Source organism: Macrobrachium nipponense, chromosome 19, assembly GCF_015104395.2.
Source record: "Macrobrachium nipponense isolate FS-2020 chromosome 19, ASM1510439v2, whole genome shotgun sequence".
Taxonomy (NCBI): domain Eukaryota; kingdom Metazoa; phylum Arthropoda; class Malacostraca; order Decapoda; family Palaemonidae; genus Macrobrachium; species Macrobrachium nipponense.
The window spans coordinates 4246794-4272426 of record NC_061088.1 but is presented as its reverse complement, the minus strand read 5'-3'; the positions used below and the strand labels follow the sequence as shown (position 1 = coordinate 4272426).

The 25633-nt window shown below is 36.7% G+C and overlaps 1 protein-coding gene across 1 annotated transcript in view; it reads right to left on the bottom strand.

Annotated features, from left to right (window-relative positions):
* LOC135213818 (alpha-1,3-mannosyl-glycoprotein 4-beta-N-acetylglucosaminyltransferase A-like) overlaps positions 1 to 25633 on the bottom strand; it is a 165910-nt gene that overhangs the window by 67275 nt on the left and 73002 nt on the right. The window contains 1 exon segment of the mRNA XM_064247932.1: positions 25038 to 25220. Within this exon segment, the coding sequence (XP_064104002.1) occupies positions 25038 to 25220 (183 nt within the window).

Sequence of the window (25633 nt, the reverse complement as noted above, 5' to 3'; positions counted from 1 at the left end):
GAAACTGCAATGGAAAAAACACGTTACTTTACGAGTTTTCGTTTCATTCACAAAGAACACTTCACAATTGTAGGAAAATACGAAATTTTAAAATATTAATTACGACTGTAACAAGTTAATTTCTATTGAGATTTGTAAAAAAAAATTATATGTAATTTTAGAAGCATCTGGAAATCAGATCTAATTATTCACTATGAATAATAATGACGAATTTTTAAATGCTTTCATAGTATAGGTAATTAGTAAAAACAACAAAAATAAAAGATGAAAAAGTTTTCAGTGCGTACATACGCACAATTTAGGGAATATGCGTCTTGTGCATTGTCCTCGTACCTCGGTATTTCTCTCTCTCTCTCTCTCTCTCCTTGCGTTTTCCCCTTTTCCAATACATCAACGCCGCAGTAAAGACCCCTTACAAGCCCTCAAGGTGGAGGAATCTGAACCTTCGTGATATTTAGTATGTTTCCTTGCCTTCGGTAGAGGAGGACTGATAACTGACTCACTCACTCTCACTCTCTCTCTCTCTCTCTCTCTCTCTCTCTCTCTCTCTCTCTCTCTCTCTCTCTCTCTCTCTCTCTCTCGAGGTACGAGACTGGAATAACATACAAAATATTGCTTTTAAACAATTCTAAAGGTCCGGCTTCTATTGAATTCGCTAGATGCCATAAAATTCTAAGGTCACATTTTCACAGTTTGCGAGATGCAATAAAAGTCTATGGTCACCACATGCCACATTTCATTACAAAAGTGGATGCCTACGAGAGATCTTTACAGCACATTCAACTTTTGTTCCTAAAATATTTAAGACTGTGATCCTCTTAAAAACACTTTTGTTTTTGGGGACCAAAATCTCATTAACATAAAAGCCTTTTCGAGCGGATAATAAGTATCCTAAATGAACACGACCTTTATGGAAAATGAAATCACAAACCAAATTTTGAGTCCTCTGGAGACTTATTTTTTCCATGACCTCTGAAACTCATTGAAGTAAATACGTATGCGTGTACAGCCTGTTTCCCCGCCCCTCTCTGTTTTTCCATTACCATATAAATCCAATTACTTAACGGGACAACAACTTTATTATTTTCGAAAGAATTCCCTTTAAATATCAAAACTTACTGTTTTTTTATTTTTATTTTTTTTTTTTTTTTTTGTATACAAGGAGACTTCATTGTAAGCAAAAATGAATTTCTGTTAATATCTATGCATTTTTATTTTTTCCCAGCATATAACCAAGGATACTAGCTATTGTATATAACCAAGGACACTATCTATTGATGGGGACACACTTGCATATTATTACCATTAAGTTGAAAAGATAAAAGTGAAAAAATACAGCAATTTTAACTGAAAACTATACAACAGAAGAACTTTTTTTTAACGAAACTATTACTCTACGAAACAAAGACCGAAGATATAAATGCTAAATAACAATAAACAGATAAATCTAACAATAAAATTTGTCATTAATGGAGATTAGTAAAACATAAAGACACTCTTTTCACTTAAAACAAATATTGGTGAACGATAGAGTTCCACGCGAATAAAATGACAATACAAAAATTCTTTCGAATGGAAATCAAAGCTAAGGGGCAATTTTTATTGATTGATTTATGCATAAGAGCAGTACTGCGTTAGTCGACAACAGACGAATTGAACGATCAAAAATAAGTTAATCAATCAATAAAATATAAATTAAAAACTTCACCAGCAACGTGGCTTATTTATTTATTTATTTATTTATGTATATGAGCAGTACTGCGTTAGTCCACAACAGACGAATTGAAAAATCAAAAACAATAAAAAATATTAATTTAATAAAACATAAATAAATAACCTACTATAAACTTCACAAGCCACGTGGCTTATTTACTTATACATGCATATGAGTAGTACTGCGTTAGTCCACAATAGACGAATTGAACGATGAAAGGTAAACAAATAATTAATTTAATAAAACATAAATAAATAAACTACTATAAACATCACAAGCAACGTGGCTTATTTATTTATATATTCATTTATTTATTTATTTATACATGCATATGAACAGTACTGCGTTAGTCCACAACAGACGAATTGAACAATCAAAAATAATAAAAATGAGTTAACTTAATAAAACATAAATAAATAAACTATCAACGTGGCTTCCACTCCATCTTCAGAAGAACAATACGAGAAGCCAAAAACAGATCATATTTCTGTCTAAATCTCGTCCCAGCAATTTCGCAGGAACCCGAGAAGGAAACAAATCCCTCTTTATATATCTATCTCGGGGATTCCTTTAAGCTCCCCTGGGGATGCCCTAAGGGCCAATTAAGGGGTGCCGTCCTCCAACCCGTGGCATTTAGGGAATCGTTCTAATTCCCCCCTTTGTGCTTTGACGCGCAGATGGATTCTAATTACTCATCTTAATTAGTTTAATGGGAGCGATTTCTCCCCTGAATGAATTGTACTCCATGATTCCTCAGATTTACAGATTTACGGGAGGTCGTTTGAGATGTTCCCTCAGTTGGTCCGGTTGTGATTGATTGGTCGGATGCGCTTTCTTTGCGACGCTCAAATGGCTGGCTCTCGTTACAATAGAGTCGAAGACCGTTCATTAAACGTTATGAGCAGTTTAAATGTTGATTGTTTTGGAGGATGTTGGAAATAGGGTTTACTTCACCGTTTAATAGCTTCATGTGGTCAAGGAGAAAGTTGTATTTTCTTTTAAGGAAATCTCATCATTCTCTACTTATTAAGCAACATGCAGATTACTTTGAAAGACAAACCATTTTTTTGTCTTTTAAACATTTCACATCATTTTCGTTTACTCGGGGAGTAAGCCTACAAACTACTTTGGTGTTGGTGTTTGATAGGGGTAGGAAAGGTCTATGAAAAAGCCTAAAAAGGTCTGAAAAAGGTGTTTCGCGTTGAGTTAACGATACAAAAATTTAATGATACGAGATTTATGATTTACGTATTAGAAAAGAAAAAGAAAAATGTAAAAAATAAACAATGTGCATATTAAACAGTACAGAACAATCATTTCTAATACAATAAAACACATTCATTTTAATTTTCGTTGGTGAAACCGCGCTATTTGGCCGTAGATTTTAGCATGCGCCGCAAGGAAGCTGGAGGTCGTGTCACCCCTTTTCTCTACCTCAGTGCGATACTAAATAATACTGAAATATCCAATGGCTTCTTCTTTCTTGCATTTCCGCATGTTGCCGAATCTTCTTCATTCATCATGCACTGACAAAGCAAACTCGGAGATCTTGGCTCAGCGAATGCTTCTTGTCATATACTACCAGGCTTTCGAATTCTCATTCTACAGCTGTTTATCCAGATCTATAACATTCCTTTCTCCGATAGGCAGCTGTCTATCAAACCAAATATAGAATTGAGGCCAAAGGCAAAGCACTGGGACCTACAAGGTCATTCAGCGCTGAAATGGAAACTGACAGCAAAAAGGTTTGAAAGGCGTAACAGGAGGGAACCTCAAAGCAGTTGCTGCTGCACTATGAATCAACTGTTAGGAGAGGGTTGAGGAAAGTAACATGAAGAAAGAGAATATGAAAGGGGGTATAGTAAAAGGATCGAAAAGGGTTGCAGCTAGGGACCGAAGGCACGCTGCAAAGAACATTATGTAATGCCTACAGTGAACCGCATGAGGTGCACTGACGGCACTACCTCCCTTCGGGGGCCAGCTGTCTACAGCTTCTTTAATTGTTAAGCCACGTCCGTCTTCAATGCTGCTATGTTCAAATTCCTATCAAAACATAATTATATACTCAAGATATGATTTATTTATTTATTTATTTATTTATTTATTTATTTATTTATTACATTTGTTTTGGTTACACAGTGACATTATCTATTTACAGTTCCAAAAATACTGAATATATCCCCTTAAATTAAACATAAAACAATCCTTATCTTTTTTTTCATATAAGTCTGGTTACCAGGTCATGCAGAACTAAATTCGAGAAAAGTGGACTATATATACTGCCTCAAAATATAGGAATTCGTAAATATTCTCTCTAATCTATATTATGAGGAGGAATATCTAATGATCCACAAAGCCTAGTACCTCTGTATTTAGCTCTATTATAGCAGTAATATGATAATTGAAAGATGTCTCTTGTAAGAGTCGTGCTCCTGGAGAAGAAAAAACCAACAACTTACTCTCTTATATTAAAAAAAAAACTTGTGACTATATAGCTCTTTCTTTATCAGTGTCTCTGCAATAATAATAATAATAATAATAAGAAGAAGAAGAAGAAGAAGAAGAAGAAGAAGAAGAAGAAGAAGAAGCTGGAGTATTCAAACTATTTCCCTGCCAAAATTGAATCCCAACACCAACCTCGTTCGGGTCCTCCGGAGTCACGCCCGATCCCATTACTTGAAACCACATCCCAGGGGCGTGGCTCCAGCCACGACGAGGGACGAAGATTCACGAGAATAAGAGACAACAATAAACAATGGCCGTGTAAACAAAGCCCCTGATCTCCCCCGTTCTTTAAAACTATATCATCTCTTGGCCAAAGCATGCGAATGTGTTATGACGAACCTTTGTTTAGACAAGATCGCTTTTGTTGCGAGAACCCTAGGGGTCGTTGGTCCTTAAGCTCTACCCCCCCCCCCCCCGCCACCACCCTCTACCCAACACACCATGACGACCCTAATCCCGACACACCCCCCACCACCACCCCCCCCCCCCCCTTCTAGACTTTCTGACCTGCGTTCGTGACAAATGACAAAACGAGAGAGCGTCATGAGGTTGAAAAGCCTCGCTGGAATACGAGGCTGATTTTCAGGTACCAGAATCATTTGGATTTTACCTTTTTTTGTTGGGACGAAGTGAATATTTACTTGGATTAATGAAAGATCTCCACGTCATCTGTCTTGAAGAGGTTTTGCGAGGATGTTGTCAATATCGAGGACCCTCTCTGTAATATATTTTTCTGAAACGATGTTGATGTGTCAATATCTAGGGCAATAGACACATCTCTCTCGTCTCTTATTTTCTGAAATAATGATGTGTCTATCAAGAGCAGAAGACAATCACGTCCACTCCCTTTCCCCGCTCTCTCTCTCTCTCTCTCTCTCTCTCTCTCTCTCTCTCTCTCTCTCTCTCTCTCTCTCTGGTCCTGGAGACATCAGGCGCCACCCAATAAAATAACAGCAACCGACACTGACTGGTGTTAACCCATCCAGCTGCTGACCACACCCAATTACTGCTTATTCTACGAAATGAGACACCAGAGACGAAACGATCATCCTTGTATTCTGACGTATTTTCATTCCCTCCAATACGTTCACCAAATCTATGTATATATAAAAAAGTTTGGATATCAAAAAGTGAAATGCGAATTCTTTCTCATGACTGGAATGAAAATCCAGAGACGGACAAACCGAAAGACGGCCTCGCTGCCTTTAAGATCATTCATTAAAAACCCAAAATGGAATAAGGAATCCCTCTGAAGCTAATCCAATCTCCCAGCGGCGAATTACGCCAAAAACGGCCGCCATTAATGGGTAAAAAAAAAAGGAGAGAGATGGAGTTTCTAGTCGGCATCCAGCCGCAAATGATGTCATAAGGAAGACGAATCACTGTTTTTTTTTTTTTTTTTTTTTATTTTTTTTTTTTTTTTTTTTTTTTGATTCTCCATGCACGGACACACACACACAAATGGGGTGAAGGGGGGGATGGAGGAGGAATTGGGGAAAATAATTACCTTGTCGAAGCTCTACCGGTTATATCAATATTATGTTAAGATGGTATACATATTGACGGAGTACTACCCACTCACCTCTCTCTCTCTCTCTCTCTCTCTCTCTCTCTCTCTCTCTCTCTCTCTCTCTCTCTCTCTCTCTCTCTCAACCCCAGCTGCAACCTACCACGGGCATCCAGCAACTAGGGCCATAATTCGCTGCTTACGTCAATGGAGGTATACAATAGATTTTTTAAAAATGGCTCACATATCGCTCTCATACTTATCTAGTTCAGGGATCGAATTATTAGTTTGTGAGTCGAACGCATTACTATCATTGTGCAGAGAGAGAGAAAGAGAGAGAGAGAGAGAGAGAGAGAGAGAGAGAGAGAGAGAGAGAGAGAAATATTTACGACGCTGATGTCAGGTGGCATTTTCTCTATGATTATCCAGAGGTAGTTTTCCTCCCATGAAATAAAACGTTTCGCGATGGTGCGAATGAGAGAGAGAGAGAGAGAGAGAGAGAGAGAGAGAGAGAGAGAGAGAGAGAGAGAGAGAGAGAGAGAGAAGTACCATGCAAAATCCTACAAAGATACAAAGACGATCACCGTAAATGGACGAAAGGAGGAGAAATCTCTGGTCGGTTCATCATCCACAAATGCCGGATGGGAAACAAAATATTGATTAAAAACACAGAACAACTATGCCTTGATAAGACAGTTGTTCCGATTTTTCTTATAAAAAGACACTTCTCATAGTTAGCTGGTGTACAAAATAAGGGCTTCTTAATCTAAAATTATCTGTCATTACTGACTCGTAACAAAAATGATGTTCGTCACATCACCCACAGTCTTCCTGAGAGAGAACAAACGCACATTGAACCAGGAGAAATTACCATGGATGAAATACTTAAGAATATAAAGAAGGAAAAATGCACATTCCCTGCACGGAGTTATCTCCACTGATGGAGGTAATATCGTTTGTAAAATCACGTAAAAATAACCTCCTGGGAACGACCTGGAGAATACGGAACAGCGATGGGAATCGATATTCCCAGAATTTTTGTTCCGTGTTGATCATAAGAATCTGCGAGAAGATGCCGCTGAGAGTTCTTGGAATACATTTAGCAGCTTCTTCTGCTCAGTACCTGTTCCTTGTTCCTAGTGAGAAGACTCTTCGTTTGCTACGAGGCCCAAGAGGGTTCAGGGGTCCAGGGGAGACCTGGAAAAGGGGACAATGACACGAGAGGTCTCTGATGGTGAATGAGATTGATGTGAACTTGGCACAAGATGGTGATGATCAAGAAGGAGGAGGAGGAGGTGGTGGAGGAGGAGGAGGAGGAGGAGGAGGAGGAGCACAAACCTAAATTCAAATCAGCAACGACGAGACACACTACGTCTCATTAGAGAATGAGACTCCATATCGCTATCTAGCGCCAGGAGAGAGACTTACGGTCAAGACAACGGCCGATAAGGAATGCAATTTCGACCCACAGGGAAAGTGGCGATAAGGGACATATGCAGGCACCACGGAAGGCTGATAAAGGAGACCTGGGGGAAAGAGTGACCTTGGGAAGAGGAGGACTCCTGAGGTCATTCGAAACGAGGAACTATACGTTTATTATTGCGAGGAGGAGGAGGAGGAGCCTACAGATGGTAAATGAAATCTGTAAAACGCACTAAAATTATATAGTGATTGATTATAGTGTCTCATTATCAGAACTGACAATGGATATTACGAGTTTTTCATCTTGTTACTTTCATAAATACAATTTTAACAAGTTTTCTTTATTCTATCATTTTCATCTAATTACTGTCAGTTATGTGCTTTATTATAATAACATTTACAACAGTTTCAGTCGTGTATTTATTGGAATACACAATTTCTCCGCTAAAATAATAATAATAATAATAATAATAATAATAATAATAATAATAATAATAATAATAATAATAATAATAATAATAATGTGAAAGTCAGGGGGATGTCTATTCATCATGGGAATAATAATAATAATAATAATAATAATAATAATAATAATAATAATAATAATAATAATAATAATAATATTTAACACAAACAACTAGAAAACCCCTCATGAAAACAAGGGACGAAAAATCATCCATCCATCCAGGACGTGAAATAAAATAAAGACATAAACCTCCCTTCCCCATCACCCCTCCCCCCTAAAAAAATCCCCAAACGCAATACTTTTTCTTTTCACCCTCCCCTTTCCGGCGTCAATCCTGAGGTTAATCCCCTCGTAATCCTGAGGGAAAATCCCTAGCAAGCCTTGCTAACCCGGCCCCCAGGACCCTAGAGTCAAAATACCCATTCCCCCTCCCTTCTACCCTGTAGGGGGATGAGAGGGGAGAGGGGGGATGGGGAAGAGTGTTAGTTTTCTGACTTGACCTCACCTGACCTCTTTGCGATATTGAGGAGGAAATTAAGAGTTCCGACGTCGACGCGGTGTTAAATGAAGGCTAGAAGGAAAAATGGCTTAAATTTTTTATCTTCAAATTGACCCGTGATCTTGGAAAATAAGTCAAGGGTAAAAATATCTTTTGAGAGGATGTTTCGATCCTCGAAGGTGTAACTCCTACATTTCATCCAAACTGGAGGGAAATGTAAGGATGAATATAATAATAATAATAATAACAATAATAATAATATAAAAATAATGCTTCTTGTTGATACATCTGGTGCTAATACCCCAAGTATTATGACTATTATAATTATCCTCCAAGTCAGAGAAAAAATACATAAGAAGAAGAAGAAGAAGAAGAAGAAGAAGAAGAAGAAGAAGAGAAGAAGAAGAAGAAGAAGACGAAGAAGAAGAAGAAGAAGAGAAGAAGGCAGTGCTTTTAAAACTAGTGCATTCTCTAATACTCTAATCATAATTAATATTACAGTCATCATCATCATACTCATTAATCAGTCCATCAAGCTCTTGATAAGATGTTTCTCAGATAATCCAAGAGTGACCTCAACGTCCAAATGTGGCCAAAACATCTATAAGTGGCCTCAACATCCTATAGCGTGACCCGGCCATGAAAAAATTACCCAAACATCCAAGATTCTCTAACTGAAATCTATAAACTATGGAAAAAAAAAACGTCAACATCAACGGTGAAAAACCTACGAAGAACAACAAAACTTACAACGTAACACAGAGTCGCTGATAGTATTGCATTAATACACAGCCATTAATAGTATTGCATAACTGTAGTAAAAAGCGACTGACATAAACACGAGGTAATAGAAAATGCATCACGCTATTACCACCGAAATGAATGAATTGTTCATGGGAGACGCCATTGTTATCAGTTCTGCTTCTGTCTTCTCCTTAATTGTAAAATCAATATGAAACTACTGGGGTCTAACAAAATACTGAGGTTTAACGAAATGTTTCACCATTTGCCAAAGAATCGCGGACGATTATATACACACACACACACACACACACACACATATATATATAATAATATATAAAATATATATATATATATGTGTGTGTGTGTGTGTGTGTATAAATTACTAGTATAGATATATGTATATATATTACCAAAAGGACCTCATTCAAACTGCATGGTATCTAATGGAGTTATTTTTGAATAACTAACTCTATATATATATATTATATATATATATATATATATATATAGATATATATACATATATATACATATATATATAAATATATATTTAGTTTTATTGAAAACTTACAGCGGATTATCCTTTAAAATATAGAATGATTGTCTCCCACAGGCAGAGAGAGAGAGAGAGAGAGAGAGAGAGAGAGAGAGAATTTCCGAAGATTCTTCCCGTATACCAATATAAGGTCTTTTTTTTAAAGAACATATTCCCATTATGGAAAAAGTCCGCAATGCGCCAGGCCTACTTCTCAAACCTACTTCGTGAAAGTAAAGAAAAATGTAAATAAAATATATTAAAAAAAGCGATCATCTGCTGGACAACTCGTATTCTCTAGTAAATATTGGGTAAAATAATTCCTCTTTTTTTTTCTTTATATATTTAATGCTTCCAAGTTACATTCGCTGTTGCTCTTCAAACAACATTCCTGAATCTTCAGAACGCGAAGAAAGCAACTATACAAGAGGAACCTTCCATATTGCATATGATTTATTAAGCGGCCTCTGAGTGCGCAAAATCAATACTAAATAAAATAAAATAAATAAACAAATACTTCTACAACACAGACAATGTCTGTTTCCATTGGATGTGTTAACAATAACATTTTCTTTATTATTTGTCTTGACAGATTTTTCTTCATTTTTTTAACGTAGAAAAAGTCGCTGCTCCTCATAAAGCTCTGTCTATATTTCTTACTTTTATTCATCATTTTATACAGACTCAAACATACACAAATACTTACATACATATGTATATAATATATATATATATATATTATATTTATAATGTATATATTATATATATTATATATACTAAAAAAATGTAGACAGGAACAGACCCTCAAATAACAGACAAATTCGAGTAACGGAAAGGGCGTACTATTTTCTTTTATTCATTTAATAAGCCGACGTTTCGTATCGCTGATACATCTTCCAGGCCGAAAAAGCGATGAACTTAAACAGTTATTGTGTACGAACAGGACGATATGATATATTTGTGCGTATAAGTGTATATTCATATATATATATATATATATAATATATATATATATATAATATATATAATATATATATATACAAATATCTGCTTCACTAAGCCGACGTCTCGTATCTCTTGATGAATCTTACAGGCCGAAAAGCGATGAACTTGAACAGCAATTGTGTATAAACCGGACGATATATTTGTGCGTATACGTGCACATTCATATATACACACACACAGATTATATATATATATATATATATATATTTTTAATATAAATATATATATACATATATATACATATATATTTATATATATATATATATATATATATATATACATACATACAAATATCTGCTTCACAAAACCAATTCCCTTCAGTTTGAGCAAAGCTTAACATCCTCCTCTCCATTATCACGACCGGCATTACGGGGACCAGCGAAACGTTCTCTCCCCTCTCTTCATATTCCCTCGAATCTCGTTCCTGGGATGAGACGATTTCGGGGAAAATGTCGAAAAGAAATACTTTCGAACGAAACGGGAAATGGGTCGGATCGGGTGGGGCTCAGCATCCTATGCTAACCGCTTGAGGTGGGGGGAAGAGTTTTGGGAATTAATTGAATTTTGCAGTGGAGTTTCGGGGCTTGTTGGCAGGCCTGCGTGTAATTATGCGTGTGTGATAGCTGAGTTGGTGTGTGTTTATGTTTGTAGGCTGTATGTGTGCAGTTCACATTAGCGTCGATTTATATATTATATATAAACATACATACACTCTCACAAACACACACAAATATGTAAATATATATAAAACATACATTATAAATAAATATATGTGTCTGTGTGTCTACATACATGCATATAATACAAACACACGCAGATTATACATACATACATACATATATATATATATATATATATATATATATATTATACCATAAATATATCTGTATACAAATGTACATTATATATATATATATATATATATATATATATATATATATATATATATATATATGTTATACATATATATACACACACACAATTGTTAAATTCAATTTAATTCTAAATTTTTCCTTTTTTACTAAATAATAATTAATAATAATAATAAATAATAATAATAATAATATTAATAATAAATAAATAAATAAATAAATAAATAATCTACTTAAATTCCCAAATATTAAAACTGCCTATCTTTGTCAAGATATTGCGATGAGGTCACGCTTGATATCAGGGCTGTCCTGTTGCAAATGAAACCATTATGAGAGAGAGAGAGAGAGGATAGGGACGAGAGGAGAGAGAGAGGACAGGATGAGAACGAGAGAGAGAGAGAGAGAGAGAGAATTTTCCGCTAGTACTTAAGCGTTAATTATTCGAGCTGGAGAGGCGCAAAAGTCTACGCATTCCGCACGCCACATTTAATTACTCTCCTCTAATTTTCTTCTTTCTCTAAATTGAAAGAAAGAATATCTTCCGGTATTCTTGGCATTTTACATTTTTCTCTTTTCTAAGTGTCTCCTGGATTTTATTGCACATTCTACGAAAATTCAAGGCGGAAATTCCTAAGGAAATGTTACCAATATAAGCGTTTACATAATACATTGTCACTTTTTTTTAAACACTCTACAAAATTTCCAAGTTTAAAACCACAAGGAAATCATAAGAAGAGAGTGTTTAATACAGTACAATGTGACCAATTTATTCTTATGAGAGCGTATGACTAGGATATACCGTCCCCTTTTTTGGCAAAGTGTCGAATATGCATGTTTATATGTTTTGAGTTATTTCTATCAACAGTGATTTTATCACTGACTTCCGGTCTCAGCTAAGCGTAAAGTGTGCGTCTCTATCACCATTCATCATTTATGGTGAGAGAGACAGACTGGACACTACGCTGAAACAACGCAGCGATAAAATCAGCGTCCAAGCAGATAACTAAAAAATATTTTTTAAAATTGCAATATTCGAAACTTTCCAAAAATGGGACGATACGTCTGAACTTCGGCAAAAACGTGACTTTGAACTGGTGATGCTTCAACGTTGCCGAATGACTGTTTATATATACGTATATATATATACAAATTCTGCTGCTTTCCAAAAATGAAGAGAAAACAAGGAATTGGTAAAAAAAAAATAATAAAAGAGGGATCCACATCATAGCTCATTAATCACCAACAATCTTCCAATAACACGAACCAAATCATACGACAAAAGGGAAACTTCACAGAAAAAGGTCTTACACATTAAGTATCCAGGTATTTTGAGGTTATATTGTCCAAAAACCGCATAAACAACATTAATAAAGATCTTGGCAGGAGAGAGAGAGAGAGAGAGAGAGAGAGAGAGAGAGAGAGAGAGAGAGAGAGAGAGAGAGAGAGAGAGAGAGAGAGAGAGAGAAAATTATGCTTAATATCCAGATAAAATATTAAACAAATTAAAAAAGGAATGTGATAATAAGAATACAAAAAGAATAAAATTAAAAAAACAAGAACAGTGAAGCCGTTCAAAAGGAAGCCACTGGTCTTTACATAAAAATATTGAAAAAAAAAAAAAATAATAATAATTGAAACAGAGACAAAACAAATAAAAAATTTTAAAAGGGAAGAACCAACGGCCCTCATATAAAAAGGCAGAAAAAACCTTGGAAAGATAATAAACAAACAAGCAAACAGCAAATAAAATGAAAAGATACACCTTCCACCAGTTTAGCCAACACAAGACCACAACAAACAGGCGCCACAAACGAAGCGGCCCAACAAACAAACAAAAGGGGCGGCGGTGCCGGATCAAAGGATGCCGAAATCTCGTCTCCAATGACGCGATCAATTAACACAGACACAGCATTCACGGTGTCCTCTGATGAGGGAGACGGGGCATGGGTTCAGGTATCCCCTGGGAGAAGGGGAGGGCGGGTAAAGAGGTACCCAGGGAGAGGAAGAGGGGGTAAAGAGGTACCCAGGGAGGAGGGAGAGAGAGGAGAGGGGATAAAGAGGTACCCAAGGAGAGAGGGACAGGGGGTACAGAGGTACCCAAGGAGAGAGAGAGAGGAGAGGGGGTAAAGAGATACCCAAGGAGAGAGGGACAGGGGGTACAGAGGTACCCAGGGAGGGAGAGATGGGGGGGGGGGGGTATAAAGGTTTCGACAAACGTGTGATTGTGTGTCCAGAATATCTTCTTTTTAATGACTGTTTCACTAAATCATCTAATTCATCAGAGGGCTTTAGTAAACTTTATATAAATACTTAATTTATATCAATGGGATTGTGTCCAGTTACATCTTTTTAATTTGTCTCTTTATACAATTTCAATCTATTTTTCTCAACAGTCACGATAAAAGAGTTTCGAGTGACAATAAAACTGACCTGACGTCACTCAATTTAAGGTCATCCGCATCGGAAGGAGTGAAAAATATAAACGGGATTTACTAATGATCTAACTAAGGAAATAGGACAGAAAGTAATGTAATAATAATAATAATAATAATAAGATTATCATGAATATATTAATTATTCTAATAAAATAACAATGGAAAAATTCGAGTCAATTTCCCACCGAAAGGGAAAAATATGATTTTAAGAAATGTGGCGGAAGAGAGAGAGAGAGAGAGAGAGAGAGAGAGAGAGAGAGAGAGAGAGAGAGAGAGAGAGGAACCCTTTGAGCTACCTACACACACATCTTTCGCCAGCGTTAAAAAAAGGGGGACATTTTCGATGGGGGGCCAACTTCGTGAAGTTGAAGTTTCGTCGTCCGCTGCGGAAAACCTATCTAGCAGGAATCCAGCGCAAACATCGTATGGGGTGGGGGGGGGGGGTGGGGGGGGGGGGGGGGGGGGGAGGAGGAGAAGGAGGAGATGGAGGTGTCAGGGAGGGGTTGGGAAGGATGGAGGGGCGAGGAAAGAAGTTGGCTTTTGATCTTGGGGGTGAGGGTGGGGGTGGGGGAAGAGGGGGGGGGGGGGAATTGGACCAGCAGCCCTCTGAAATGTTCCCCAAAAGGGGAAATGTGAGGGGAAATAGCAGAAGGCTTCTTTAGGAGTTAGACTTTCTCTCTCTCTCTCTCTCTCTCTCTCTCTCTCTCTCTCTCTCTCTCTCCCCTTGCAATTATTAATCAATATATATGTGACGCGACTTTGCCGTAAATCATATTATCTTCAGATTTACGTCCCTCAGACTCTCTAGATACAATTAATCTCCAAACAATGGCTTACGAATTAATTACGCTGTACTCGAAGAATCTTAATTCAATTACCGGTTGAATTCACTCGTCCCTATAATTCTTCTGGAATAAAAAGCCAGATTCAAACTAACTTAAGTGGCATGCATACAAAATTAAGTTTGAAACTAATACATAATATCCGATTAACATATTATCTGCTACCCGATCAAAAAAAAAAAAAAAAAAAAAAAGAAAATGGGTTCCAAAGATAATAAGCCCGTGACAAATTAAAACAAATATTTTTTTGGATCTGGAATAGGACTGTAAAATTCAGGCCAAAAGCGAAGTGCTGGGATCTATGAGGTCACTGAGTGCTGAAAGGGACACTGAGAATAAAAAGGTTTGAAAGGTGTAACAGGAGGAAAACCTCGCAATTGTCGGGAGATTGTGGAAAGTACGATGGAATAAAGAGAACATGAATAGAGGTAGAGTAAAAATGAGTGAGAGGGGTTGCAGGTAGGGGCCGAAGGGACGCTCATAAAAGTTCAAGGAATGCCTACAGTGCACCGCGGGAGATACATTGACAGCACGACTCCTTTACGAGGAGGAAACTTCATGAAGACGAACGACAATAAACATTTCTCGAGGGAAAAATTCATGACCACCCAACTCCTCCTCCTCCTTCGCTGAAATCCAAAACGACGCCCCCGGACTTCCTAAAACACTTCTGCAACTTGCATTGAAACATCTTAGCGGCAACTTCTGCTTTTGCACCACCAAACAATGGAGAGAGAGAGAGAGAGAGAGAAGAGAGAGAGAGAGAGAGAGAGAGAGAGAAAATTCCGATCGAACGGCTTCTTTCTCCCGGCTCCATTAAACTTTCATATCAGTCTCCGGTCCCGAAAGAGAATTCGGGAGGGAGGACGGGGCGAAAAAGGACCCACACATGTCGGAACACCGAAATATTATTGGCGACGCTTCAGGGTTTATTGTTGCAACATACCTGCAAACATACATACACACACACACACACTTCACATATATATACATGTATATATTATAATATATATAATTCAGCTAAACACCAGAGTTCAATACCATGAAAGGGAAACCTGCCTTTGGGACAGTTACAAAAAAAAACGCAATGAATAAAAATTAAAAAAATAAAATTTTAGCACCCCTGTTGACGTGAGACAGTATATATAATATAATATGTATATCTCATCGAACACGACAGAACACAAAATGTGATTGATTTAGCCAAGGGGGGGGGGGGTGGGGGGGGGGGGCAACAATACGAGATCGCACGACTGCCCAATAAGACGAAGAGAAGGGACAGGAAATCGGTTAGTCGGGAATTGTATTTCTCTTTTATTATTATATAATATCGCCTCAGGTTACAAGACACCAGAGTGACAGGGTCTCTGTCTCGCTACATTTTATCCGGATTCCCGTTTCATATATGCGTTTTATTTATGCAGTGGAGAGCTTCTTTTATTTACGCAGTGGAGAGCTTCTTTTATTTATGGAGTGGAGAGCTTCTTTTATATGTGCGTGGTTGTGCGTTGTAATTTGTTGTGATGCTAGTTATGTTTTTTTGTGCTTTACTGAGAGATGAGGCCGATGGAATAGGCATACATCTGCTTCTTGAAGGAATGAAGGTTATATGTCTGGAAGAAAGAAGCAGAAAGAAACTTCCCAAGCTCATTTCTTGTGGATCTGACATGGAAGATAATATAATAAAAATATACAAAATAGGCATCAGGTACTATTAACAATACGCAGTATTTTTGATAAGAAATGTAAATTTATCTGCCGTATTTCTATAAAAAAAAAAAAAAAAAAAAAAAAAACAAAAAAAAAAAAAAAAAAAAAAAAAAAATTGACTGCATAGCATATCTGGCGCCCTGACATTTGAAAATTTGAATAAAATAGCTTCAAATATAGAGAAAAATTAACACCTCGCAGGAAAAAAGTATAAATATTTATTTTTAGTAATATAAAATAAACAGAGAAATGAGGAATTTCTCAGCACATTATTCGGAATCTGTGGATCATCTGTCGACGCTGAGGGTAATTAGCATATTATAACAACAAACTTGAAACGAACTACTGTGAAACTATTTCCAACATTCACGCCTACTATAGTAGATTCACATTAGCCGTGCACCTGATATGTCTAGGCCAGTCCCTTACGACGCTCCTGATTGGCTGTTGATAAGCCAGTCACAGGGCTGGAAACTCTCAGTCTCTCTCTCGAGAGTTCACATAGGCAAGATGTATGTTCCACCTCTCCTGAGGGATACTTCTGAAAGAAGTATCCCTCAGGAGAGGTGGAACATACATCCTGCCTATGTGAACTCTCGAGACAGAGACTGAGAGTTTCCAGCCCTGTGACTGGCTTATCAACAGCCAATCAGGAGGCCCGTAAGGGACTGGCTCAGACATCAGATGCACGGTTGATGTGATTCTACTTTATAGCTGTTGATTGTCTCTGGTGCCTTTATTCCTGTTTCTCAGCTGCAATATTAATTTACGTCAGGAAACTTACTGCCAGCGACCCCGACTGAGGATTAAGCCGAGGCCAATAAAACGGCGCCATTGCACACAACCATTCTGGGTAAGATTCCCCAATCATATTTGCCTTTATTTCCGTCATAAGCGCCATTACGAGAAGGGGCTTTTGAGTAGGGCCAATTTGGTAGTGAAGGATACAAAGCTAACACACGCTCTCTCTCTCTCTCTCTCTCTCTCTCTCTCTCTCTCTCTCTCTCTTTTGCAGTGTTTAAAACGGTTCTTATTTTTAAATCTATTCGTTTATATATCTAAGTAGTCAGTCTCGATTGTTACTGAAGTTATTGGAATCAATCTCTCTCTCTCTCTCTCTCTGTTTTTAAAAATTCCACATTTCTTTCTTTTCACAGAAACATTATGGAGTTATATAAAAAGTTTGAGTAGTCGCGAGGATTGGACAAAACCTCTCCTATTTCAAATAAAAAGGGTTTTTCAAAAAGGCATTAATAACTGTATTCTTCATTTGGCTACTAGTAATTCATAAATTCATCTCTTCTCTCTCTCTCTCTCTCTCTCTTCTGGTTTTCAAAATCCCACAGAAACATTGTAAATTAAATTTGGCTAACTACTGAATTCATAAAGTCAATCTCTCTCTCTCTCTCTCTCTCTCTCTCTCTCTCTCTCTCTCTCTCTCTCACTGGTTTTTTTCAAAATCCCATTTTTCCTTTTTTTTTTACAGACATTATGAATTAAATTTGGTTAGCTGCTGAATTCATAAAGTAATCTCTCTCTCTCTCTCTCTCTCTCTCTCTCTCTCTCTCTCTCTCTCTCTCTTCCCCCCCTATGTTTTCTAATAAACACCCCTGGAACATCCGTGTACCGGCCGTGCTCTCCGACCTGGAAATGATTTTAATTGGAGAGCATCGTTGGACGAAAGAGTCTCAACAATTTTTATGGAATGTCGGAGGAGGAGGAGGAGGAGGAGGAGGAGGAGGAGGAGAGAAACCTCCCCCCTCCCCCACACACCCCTCCTCCCTCCCTCCCTCCGCCATCTCCCCAGGGCAACACAGCAGGGGAGGGTTGTTGAAAACCCTGGCTCAACTTTGTGTGGTGTAACAAATACTCGCACTGAGAGAGAGAGAGAGAGAGAGAGAGAGAGAAAAGAAGTGGCATTGTTACACCGCAAGTTTTTTTTTTATTTTTTTTAATTTTTTTTCTATTTCCGTCAGGTCAGTTATTTTCATTTTATCTTTCCACAAAGGGATTTGTTAGTTTTTCCCTCTAGCCATTGCGACCGGAAGGGATAACAGGAGTTTATAGGTCTAAAAATAGGAATAAAAATAAATAAAAATGAAATACTTTTACTGTACGATTAGAACATGTCCATAGTAAATGTACATTTTCGTTTGAACTTAACTAACATGCAAGTTTAGCCTACGCATATTTTACTAACTATTCTCCCCCTTATTTATAAAAAGGAATGACTGACTCCAGTGAAAAAGAAAGAAAGCAATTGACCTTAATTATCATTAGGGTCAATAATTATTGACCTTAACGAATCAGTAACAATGACAAGTTTTAAAGGAAAAGTTGTTAATGAAAGACAATGAATTTTAGTTATACCATTTCTGTGCAATGTAATGGTGATGTCAATCAAACATATGAATCCGCAAATAAGGAAATTGTTTTATAGTCGTAGTAGTAATGATAGTAATAGTATTATTCCTTTATGTCCCATTTGGATTCATTGTTGACAGTATTATGCGTATTCAAAACTGAGAAGAAACGATCTTAACCGCCCAGTATGACGAGTCGTCATGAAAATTCAAAGGCCTAAAGTATGTATGACGAATTCTCAGGTAAGTGAAATGTCTCTGAGTGTTCTTTATGAAGTTAATTTTCATTATAAAATAAAGGATTATTATTATTATTATTATTATTACTATTATTCAGAAGATGAAACCTATTCATATGGAACAAGCCCACAGGAGACACGGACTTGAAATTCAAGCTTACAAAGAATGTTATGGTACTATGGTGTTCATTAGGAAGTATTGTGTATGTGTGTGTATGTGTGTATATATATATATATATATATTTTTATATATATATTTTATATATATATATATTATATATATATATACATATACACATATAAATGGCACTAATGAACACATGAGCACGTGCTTCAACAAAAAAAAAAAAAAAAAAAAAAAAAAAAAAAAAATTCTGTCCCTCGCATCGGAATCGAATCCCAGCCTCCCAAAATGAAAGTCCCTTTGTGGCTTAGTTGATAGTGCCCCTGGACTTTCATTTGAGAGACTGGGGGGTTCGATGCCGACGTGAGTCAAGAAATTTATTAATATATATATATATATATATATATATATATATATAAATATTATATATATATATATATATATATATATATATATGGCGTGTGTGCGTACGTATATATAGATAACGTATGTATAGACAAGCTCGCAACTTTGAGCGAACTCATAAAACTACCGAATGGAAAACCAGATAAAAAGAAGTGCAATATGGTCCCCCCCTACCCTCCCCCCCCGAAAAAAAAGGTAACCAAGATGGCGGGATAAAATGAACAGCCCTCTCTCAAATTTGCAGCGTTTTCAGGACGTGTTTCTCGTTTTTTGGGTTTTTTTTTTTAATGAATCGAGGCAAAGGTTTTTTTCTCTGTATTTTTTTTTTTGTTTCGCTTTTTTGCGTTCCATGTCCAAAGACAGAGTTCTTTATCTTTCCGAAACAAATTGTTTCCTATAGATGGACAATTCACCTTGAATACCTCTGCCTCGCAAACTTCTAATAATAATCATGATTTTATTATAGGTATTTCTGTCAAGGAATTATGCAATGTGAATACTGAGACGAATTTTGAAAATATGAAAAATATCCAAAACGAAAAACAAATACATATATTGCACTGTATGTATGTATGTATGTATGTATGTATGTATGTATATATATGTATATATATATATATATATATATATATCTATATAATATATATATATATATATATATATAAAATGAAACCTGCTACATATAGTACAATATACCAATTAACATACACACTTATAAATTAATAAAAGAACTTATTTAAAAACCATAGAGCCCTCGAAAAAAAATTTACGACACAAACAAGTAGCAAGAATCATTAGCCACTATGTTTAAAAAAAAAAAGTCCTCTTATAAAAGGCTAGGGAAGACATGTACCTTTGAGAGAGAGAGAGAGAGAGAGAGAGAGAGAGAGAGAGAGAGAGAGGAAATTAAAGGGAGGAAGAGAGAGAGAGAGAGAGAGAGAGAGAGAGAGAGAGAGGAAATTAAAGGGAGGAAAAATTGCGTAGCAGCGAAATATATGCTAAACTTTCCGTTAATTAAAGAAGTTGTGAATCTCGGACTTCTGGAAAATACTTAGTCTCTTACCTTACTTACAGTTCGCAGGTCTCTCTCTCTCTCTCTCTCTCTCTCTCTCTCTCTCTCTCTCTCTCCTCCTTTCTCAGTGCGAGGTTTAAAAAATTACTTGTTTTTATACTTTACTTTTCTGTTTGCATTATTACTGAATTTATTGGAACCTCTCTCTCTCTCTCTCTCTCTCTCTCTCTCTCTCTCTCTCTCCGCTCTCTCTCTATGGGGTTTAAAAATGTCTAATTCTTAACATTTCTTTTGACAGATGCATTATGAATTAAATCATGTTAAGCTTTGAACACATAAAGTAAAATAATCTCTCTCTCTCTCTCTCTCTCTCTCTCCCAACTGTCAGGATTCTCAAGAAAATTCAGAGATCTATTTCAGAATTCATTTTCATGGATCAACAAGAATTTCAATTCTCTTTCTCTTCCTTGTTTGAAGGGTCACGGCGAATCAAACCCCTCACCCCCCCCCCCCCCCCCTCTCCTCTCTCTCTCTCTCTCTCTCTCTCTCTCTCTCTCAAAGCATTTTCAAGCCTCTTTCCTCACCCTTAAACAGCACCTCGAGTAGGGCAATTAAAGCGCTTTTAGCACGGTGGGTCCCATTATCAAGAAAAAGGTCCCCTTTTAAGTCTCGACCAGAAAGTCTAGATTAAGCTTCTCTCTCTCTCTCTCTCTCTCTCTCTCTCTCTCTCTCTGTTTAATATGACGAACCTTAACTCTCACACACGGGAGGGCGGACGTTAATGAAATCTTCAGTGCCTGAGAGGGAGGTGTCATTCTGAAAACGCTGCCTGAATTACAGTTGTCAAGTTTAATATCGATGTTAGAAGATAACCGAGCGAATTCCGACAATTATAAGAAAAGGGGGCATGAATACATAAATAAATAAATAAAGAAAGAAGTACAGAAATGAATGAATAAATGAAAGGCACCACACTGACTCCTAAAGAATCAATGACATAAATGAATATATAAATAAATATATAAGAAGCACCACACCGACTGTTAGAAAGGAACAACATTAAAAATATGAACCAAGAGAAGGTTCATTGCAAAGAATTGTGAAACTGACCCTGCGGTATTTCGAAGAGGTTCAGTTTTATAATGAAATAAGAAGTATGATCTTGAAGAGAAGGGGAAAATTAGACGGTAAAATTCATGATGGTGTTCTAATTTTGATATAAAATTCTTGGAATCGGTATATTCCTCAACTTCTATTCTCTCTCTCTCTCTCTCTCTCTCTCTCTCTCTCTCTCTCTCTCTCTCTCTCTCTCATAAGGACATACGTGCAGACATTTTTCTTTATTAAATGTAGTTATTCAGACATTTTTTTTAATTAAATGTAGTTATTACAAAGAAAATGAACCTTTCATTCCTTCAATAGTTCTGCACAGCCACATTTTCAGGCGATTACTTTTACTGTCTTTTAATTCGGGATAAAATCATCTCCATTTAGGAAGTAAATTTATTATATTGGACTTAATTACAATTATGTTATCTTTGATCATGGGATGAAAATCAAGAAATAATCCAATGAACAATAAAATAAAAATACAACATCTCACGTTCAGGTCCCACTAATTAACGTGATAGCTGACACTGTAGGGGGTGTAGGTACTGCTTACAATACTCCCTGCGTGGCACACTGTAGGCGATAGCGATACTGAAGGATCCTCGCAGCGTCCCTTCTTAGGGCACTAGCTGCATTGCTTTCTGCCCTTTACTTTCCACCCCGTTCCCTTTGGTCTCTTCCCATTTGGCTGTCCAACTTCTTTAACTTTACTTCGATCTATTATCAATTTTCATTTAAAATAATTTTTTGTGGTGGGGGACACTGCTCTTGGAGTTAATAATTAATAATAATAATAATAATAATAATAATAATAATAATAATAATAATAATAATAATAATAATAATAATAATAAAAATAAAATCCAATCGTTTGACCGAATTGAGATATGTCAACCTTCGGTGGTTGCTCAACAGTTTAAGCAACAATGAGAAAGCAATAATAAGAAATACAGAAAAGAACCTGTATAAAATTAATGCAGCTGAGGCAGCAATCACTTTTAATAAAACATGTTTAAAAGAGGGTTTACTTCCAGCATAACAATAATAATAATAATAATAATAATAATAATAATAATAATAATAATAATAATAATAATAATAATAATAATATACGAAAGAGCAAGCATTCTATTAAGCTTGCTCTGTTTAAAAGAATAGCAGAATTCGTTTTAAGTGAATAATAATAATAATAATAATAATAATAATAATAATAATAATAATAATAATAATAATAACATTCGCATGAGTCACTGAAATGGTGAAGAAATGCACAAAGATGTCAAGTAAATATATATATATATATATATATATATATATATATATATATATATATATATATATATATATATATATTTACATTGACATCTTTGTGCATTTCTTCACCATTTCAGTGACTCATGCGTTTATTATTATTATTATTATTATTATTATTATTATATTATTATTATTATTATTATTATATTATTATTATTGTATGCTGGAAGTAAACCCTCTCTCTCTATCTCTCTCTCTCTCTCTCTCTCTCTCTCTCTCTCTCTCTCTCTCTCTCTCTTTCTGCTACTGCGTGGCACATATACCTTTACAATGCGCTACTAGACATTTTGTGCATGTGATTTTTAGCTAAATGGACAATAACCATTCCATGTAGTTTTGGATATTTGGTTGGTGCGATTATTAGTTAATTTAATAATAATAATAATAATAATAATAATAATAATAATAATAATAATAATAATAATAATAATAATAATAATAATAATAATAATAATATAATAATAATAATAATAATAATAATAATGGACAAAAGTACTACAGAAGATGGATGCCGGGTACCAACTCAAGAAAAGAGGCAACAGAATCAACCATCTGATGTTCATGGACGACATCAAGCTGTATGGGTAAGAGCATCAAGGAAATAGATACCCTAATCCAGACTGTAAGGATTGTATCTGGGGACATCAGGATGGAGTTTGGAATAGAAAAATGCGCCTTAGTCAACATACAAAAAGGCAAAGTAACGAGAACTGAAGGGATAAAGCTACCAGATGGCAGCAACATCAAACACATAGATGAGACAGGATACAAATACCTGGGAATAATGGAAGGAGGGGATATAAAACACCAAGAGATGAAGGACACGATCAGGAAAGAATATATGCAGAGACTCAAGGCGATACTCAAGTCAAAACTCAACGCCGGAAATATGATAAAAGCCTTAAACCACATGGGCAGTGCCAGTAATCAGATACAGCGCAGGAATAGTGGAATGGACGAAGGCAGAACTCCGCAGCATAGATCAGAAAACCAGGAAACATATGACAATACACAAAGCACTACACCCAAGAGCAATACGGACAGACTATACATAACACGAAAGGAAGGAGGGAGAGGACTACTAAGTATAGAGGACTGCGTAAACATCGAAAACAGAGCACTGGGGCAATATCTGAAAACCAGTGAAGACGAGTGGCTAAAGAGTGCATGGGAAGAAGGACTAATAAAAGTAGACGAAGACCCAGAAATATACAGAGACAGGAGAATGACAGACAGAACAGAGGACTGGCACAACAAACCAATGCACGGACAATACATAAGACAGACTAAAGAACTAGCCAGCGTTGACAATTGGCAATGGCTACAGAGGGGAGAGCTAAAGAAGGAAACTGTAGGAATGATAACAGCCGGCACAAGATCAGGCCCTAAGAACCAGATATATTCAAAGAACGATAGACGGAAAATAACATCTCTCCCATATGTAGGAAGTGCAATACGAAAAATGAAACCATAAACCACATAGCAAGCGAATGCCGGCACTTGCACAGAACCAGTACAAAAAGAGGCATGATTCAGTGGCAAAAGCCCTCCACTGGAGCCTGTGCAAGAAACATCAGTTACCTTGCAGTAATAAGTGGTACGAGCACCAACCTGAGGGAGTGATAGAAAACGATCAGGCAAAGATCCTCTGGGACTATGGTATCAGAACAGATAGGGTGATACGTGCAAACAGACCAGACGTGACGTTGATTGACAAAGTCAAGAAGAAAGTATCACTCATTGATGTCGCAATACCATGGGACACCAGAGTGAAGAGAAAGAGAGGGAAAAAATGGAAAAAGTATCAAGATCTGAAAATAGAAATAAGAAGGATATGGATATGCCAGTGGAAATCGTACCCATAATCATAGGAGCATAGGCACGATCCCAAGATCCCTGAAAAGAATCTAGAAAACCTAGAGGCTGAAGTAGCTCCAGGATCATGCAGAAGAGTGTGATCCTAGTAAACGGCACACATAGTAAGAAAAGTGATGGACTTCCTAAGGAGGCAGGATGCAACCGGAACCCCACACATATAAATACCACCCAGTCGAATTGGAGGACTGTGATAGAGCAAAAAAAAAAAAAAAAAAAAAAAAAAAAAAAAATAATAATAATAATAATAATAATAACTTGATACCTAATTCACAGCCCATCAGAGTAGCCCAAAGAGTATTCGCCCAACACCTGCGAACAATTAGCAACAGTACTCACCTGAGTGACGCCCCTTGGAGAGCTTGAAGGCAGGCGTCGTGGCATCTGGCGTGTGGAGGAGATGGGGCAGGTAGCTATATATGGAAGGCAGGTGGAGGTCAGGGGTGTGGCTCAGGTTCGCTAGGAGTTCCCGCGTCTCTTGAGACAGGATGGGAATCCTGCCGTTGGTCAGGTTCCCGACGCCTGGAAAAGGATCATGGAATGCTGTTAAGTCAGGTTCCTGGATCGCAGAAGATTTAAGAGGTTCCAATTTCCTGGAACATAATAATGGAATGCTTTTAGTCAGATTCCAGGATCCTTGAAGACAGTAGAGTTTCTAATTTCCAGGAAAATAATCATGGAATGCAGTTAGTCAGAATCCTGGATCGTAGGAGACAGTAGAGGTTCCAATTTCCTGGAAAATAATCATGGAATGCTTTTAGTCAGAATCCAGGATCGTAGCAGATAGTAGAGGTTCTAAATACCCGGAAAATAATCATGGAATGCTGTTAAGTCAGGTTCCTGGATAGTAGAATACAGTAAAGGTTCTAATTTCCTGGAACATAATCATAGAATGTTGTTAGTCAGATTCCATTATCGTAGAAGACAGTAGAGGT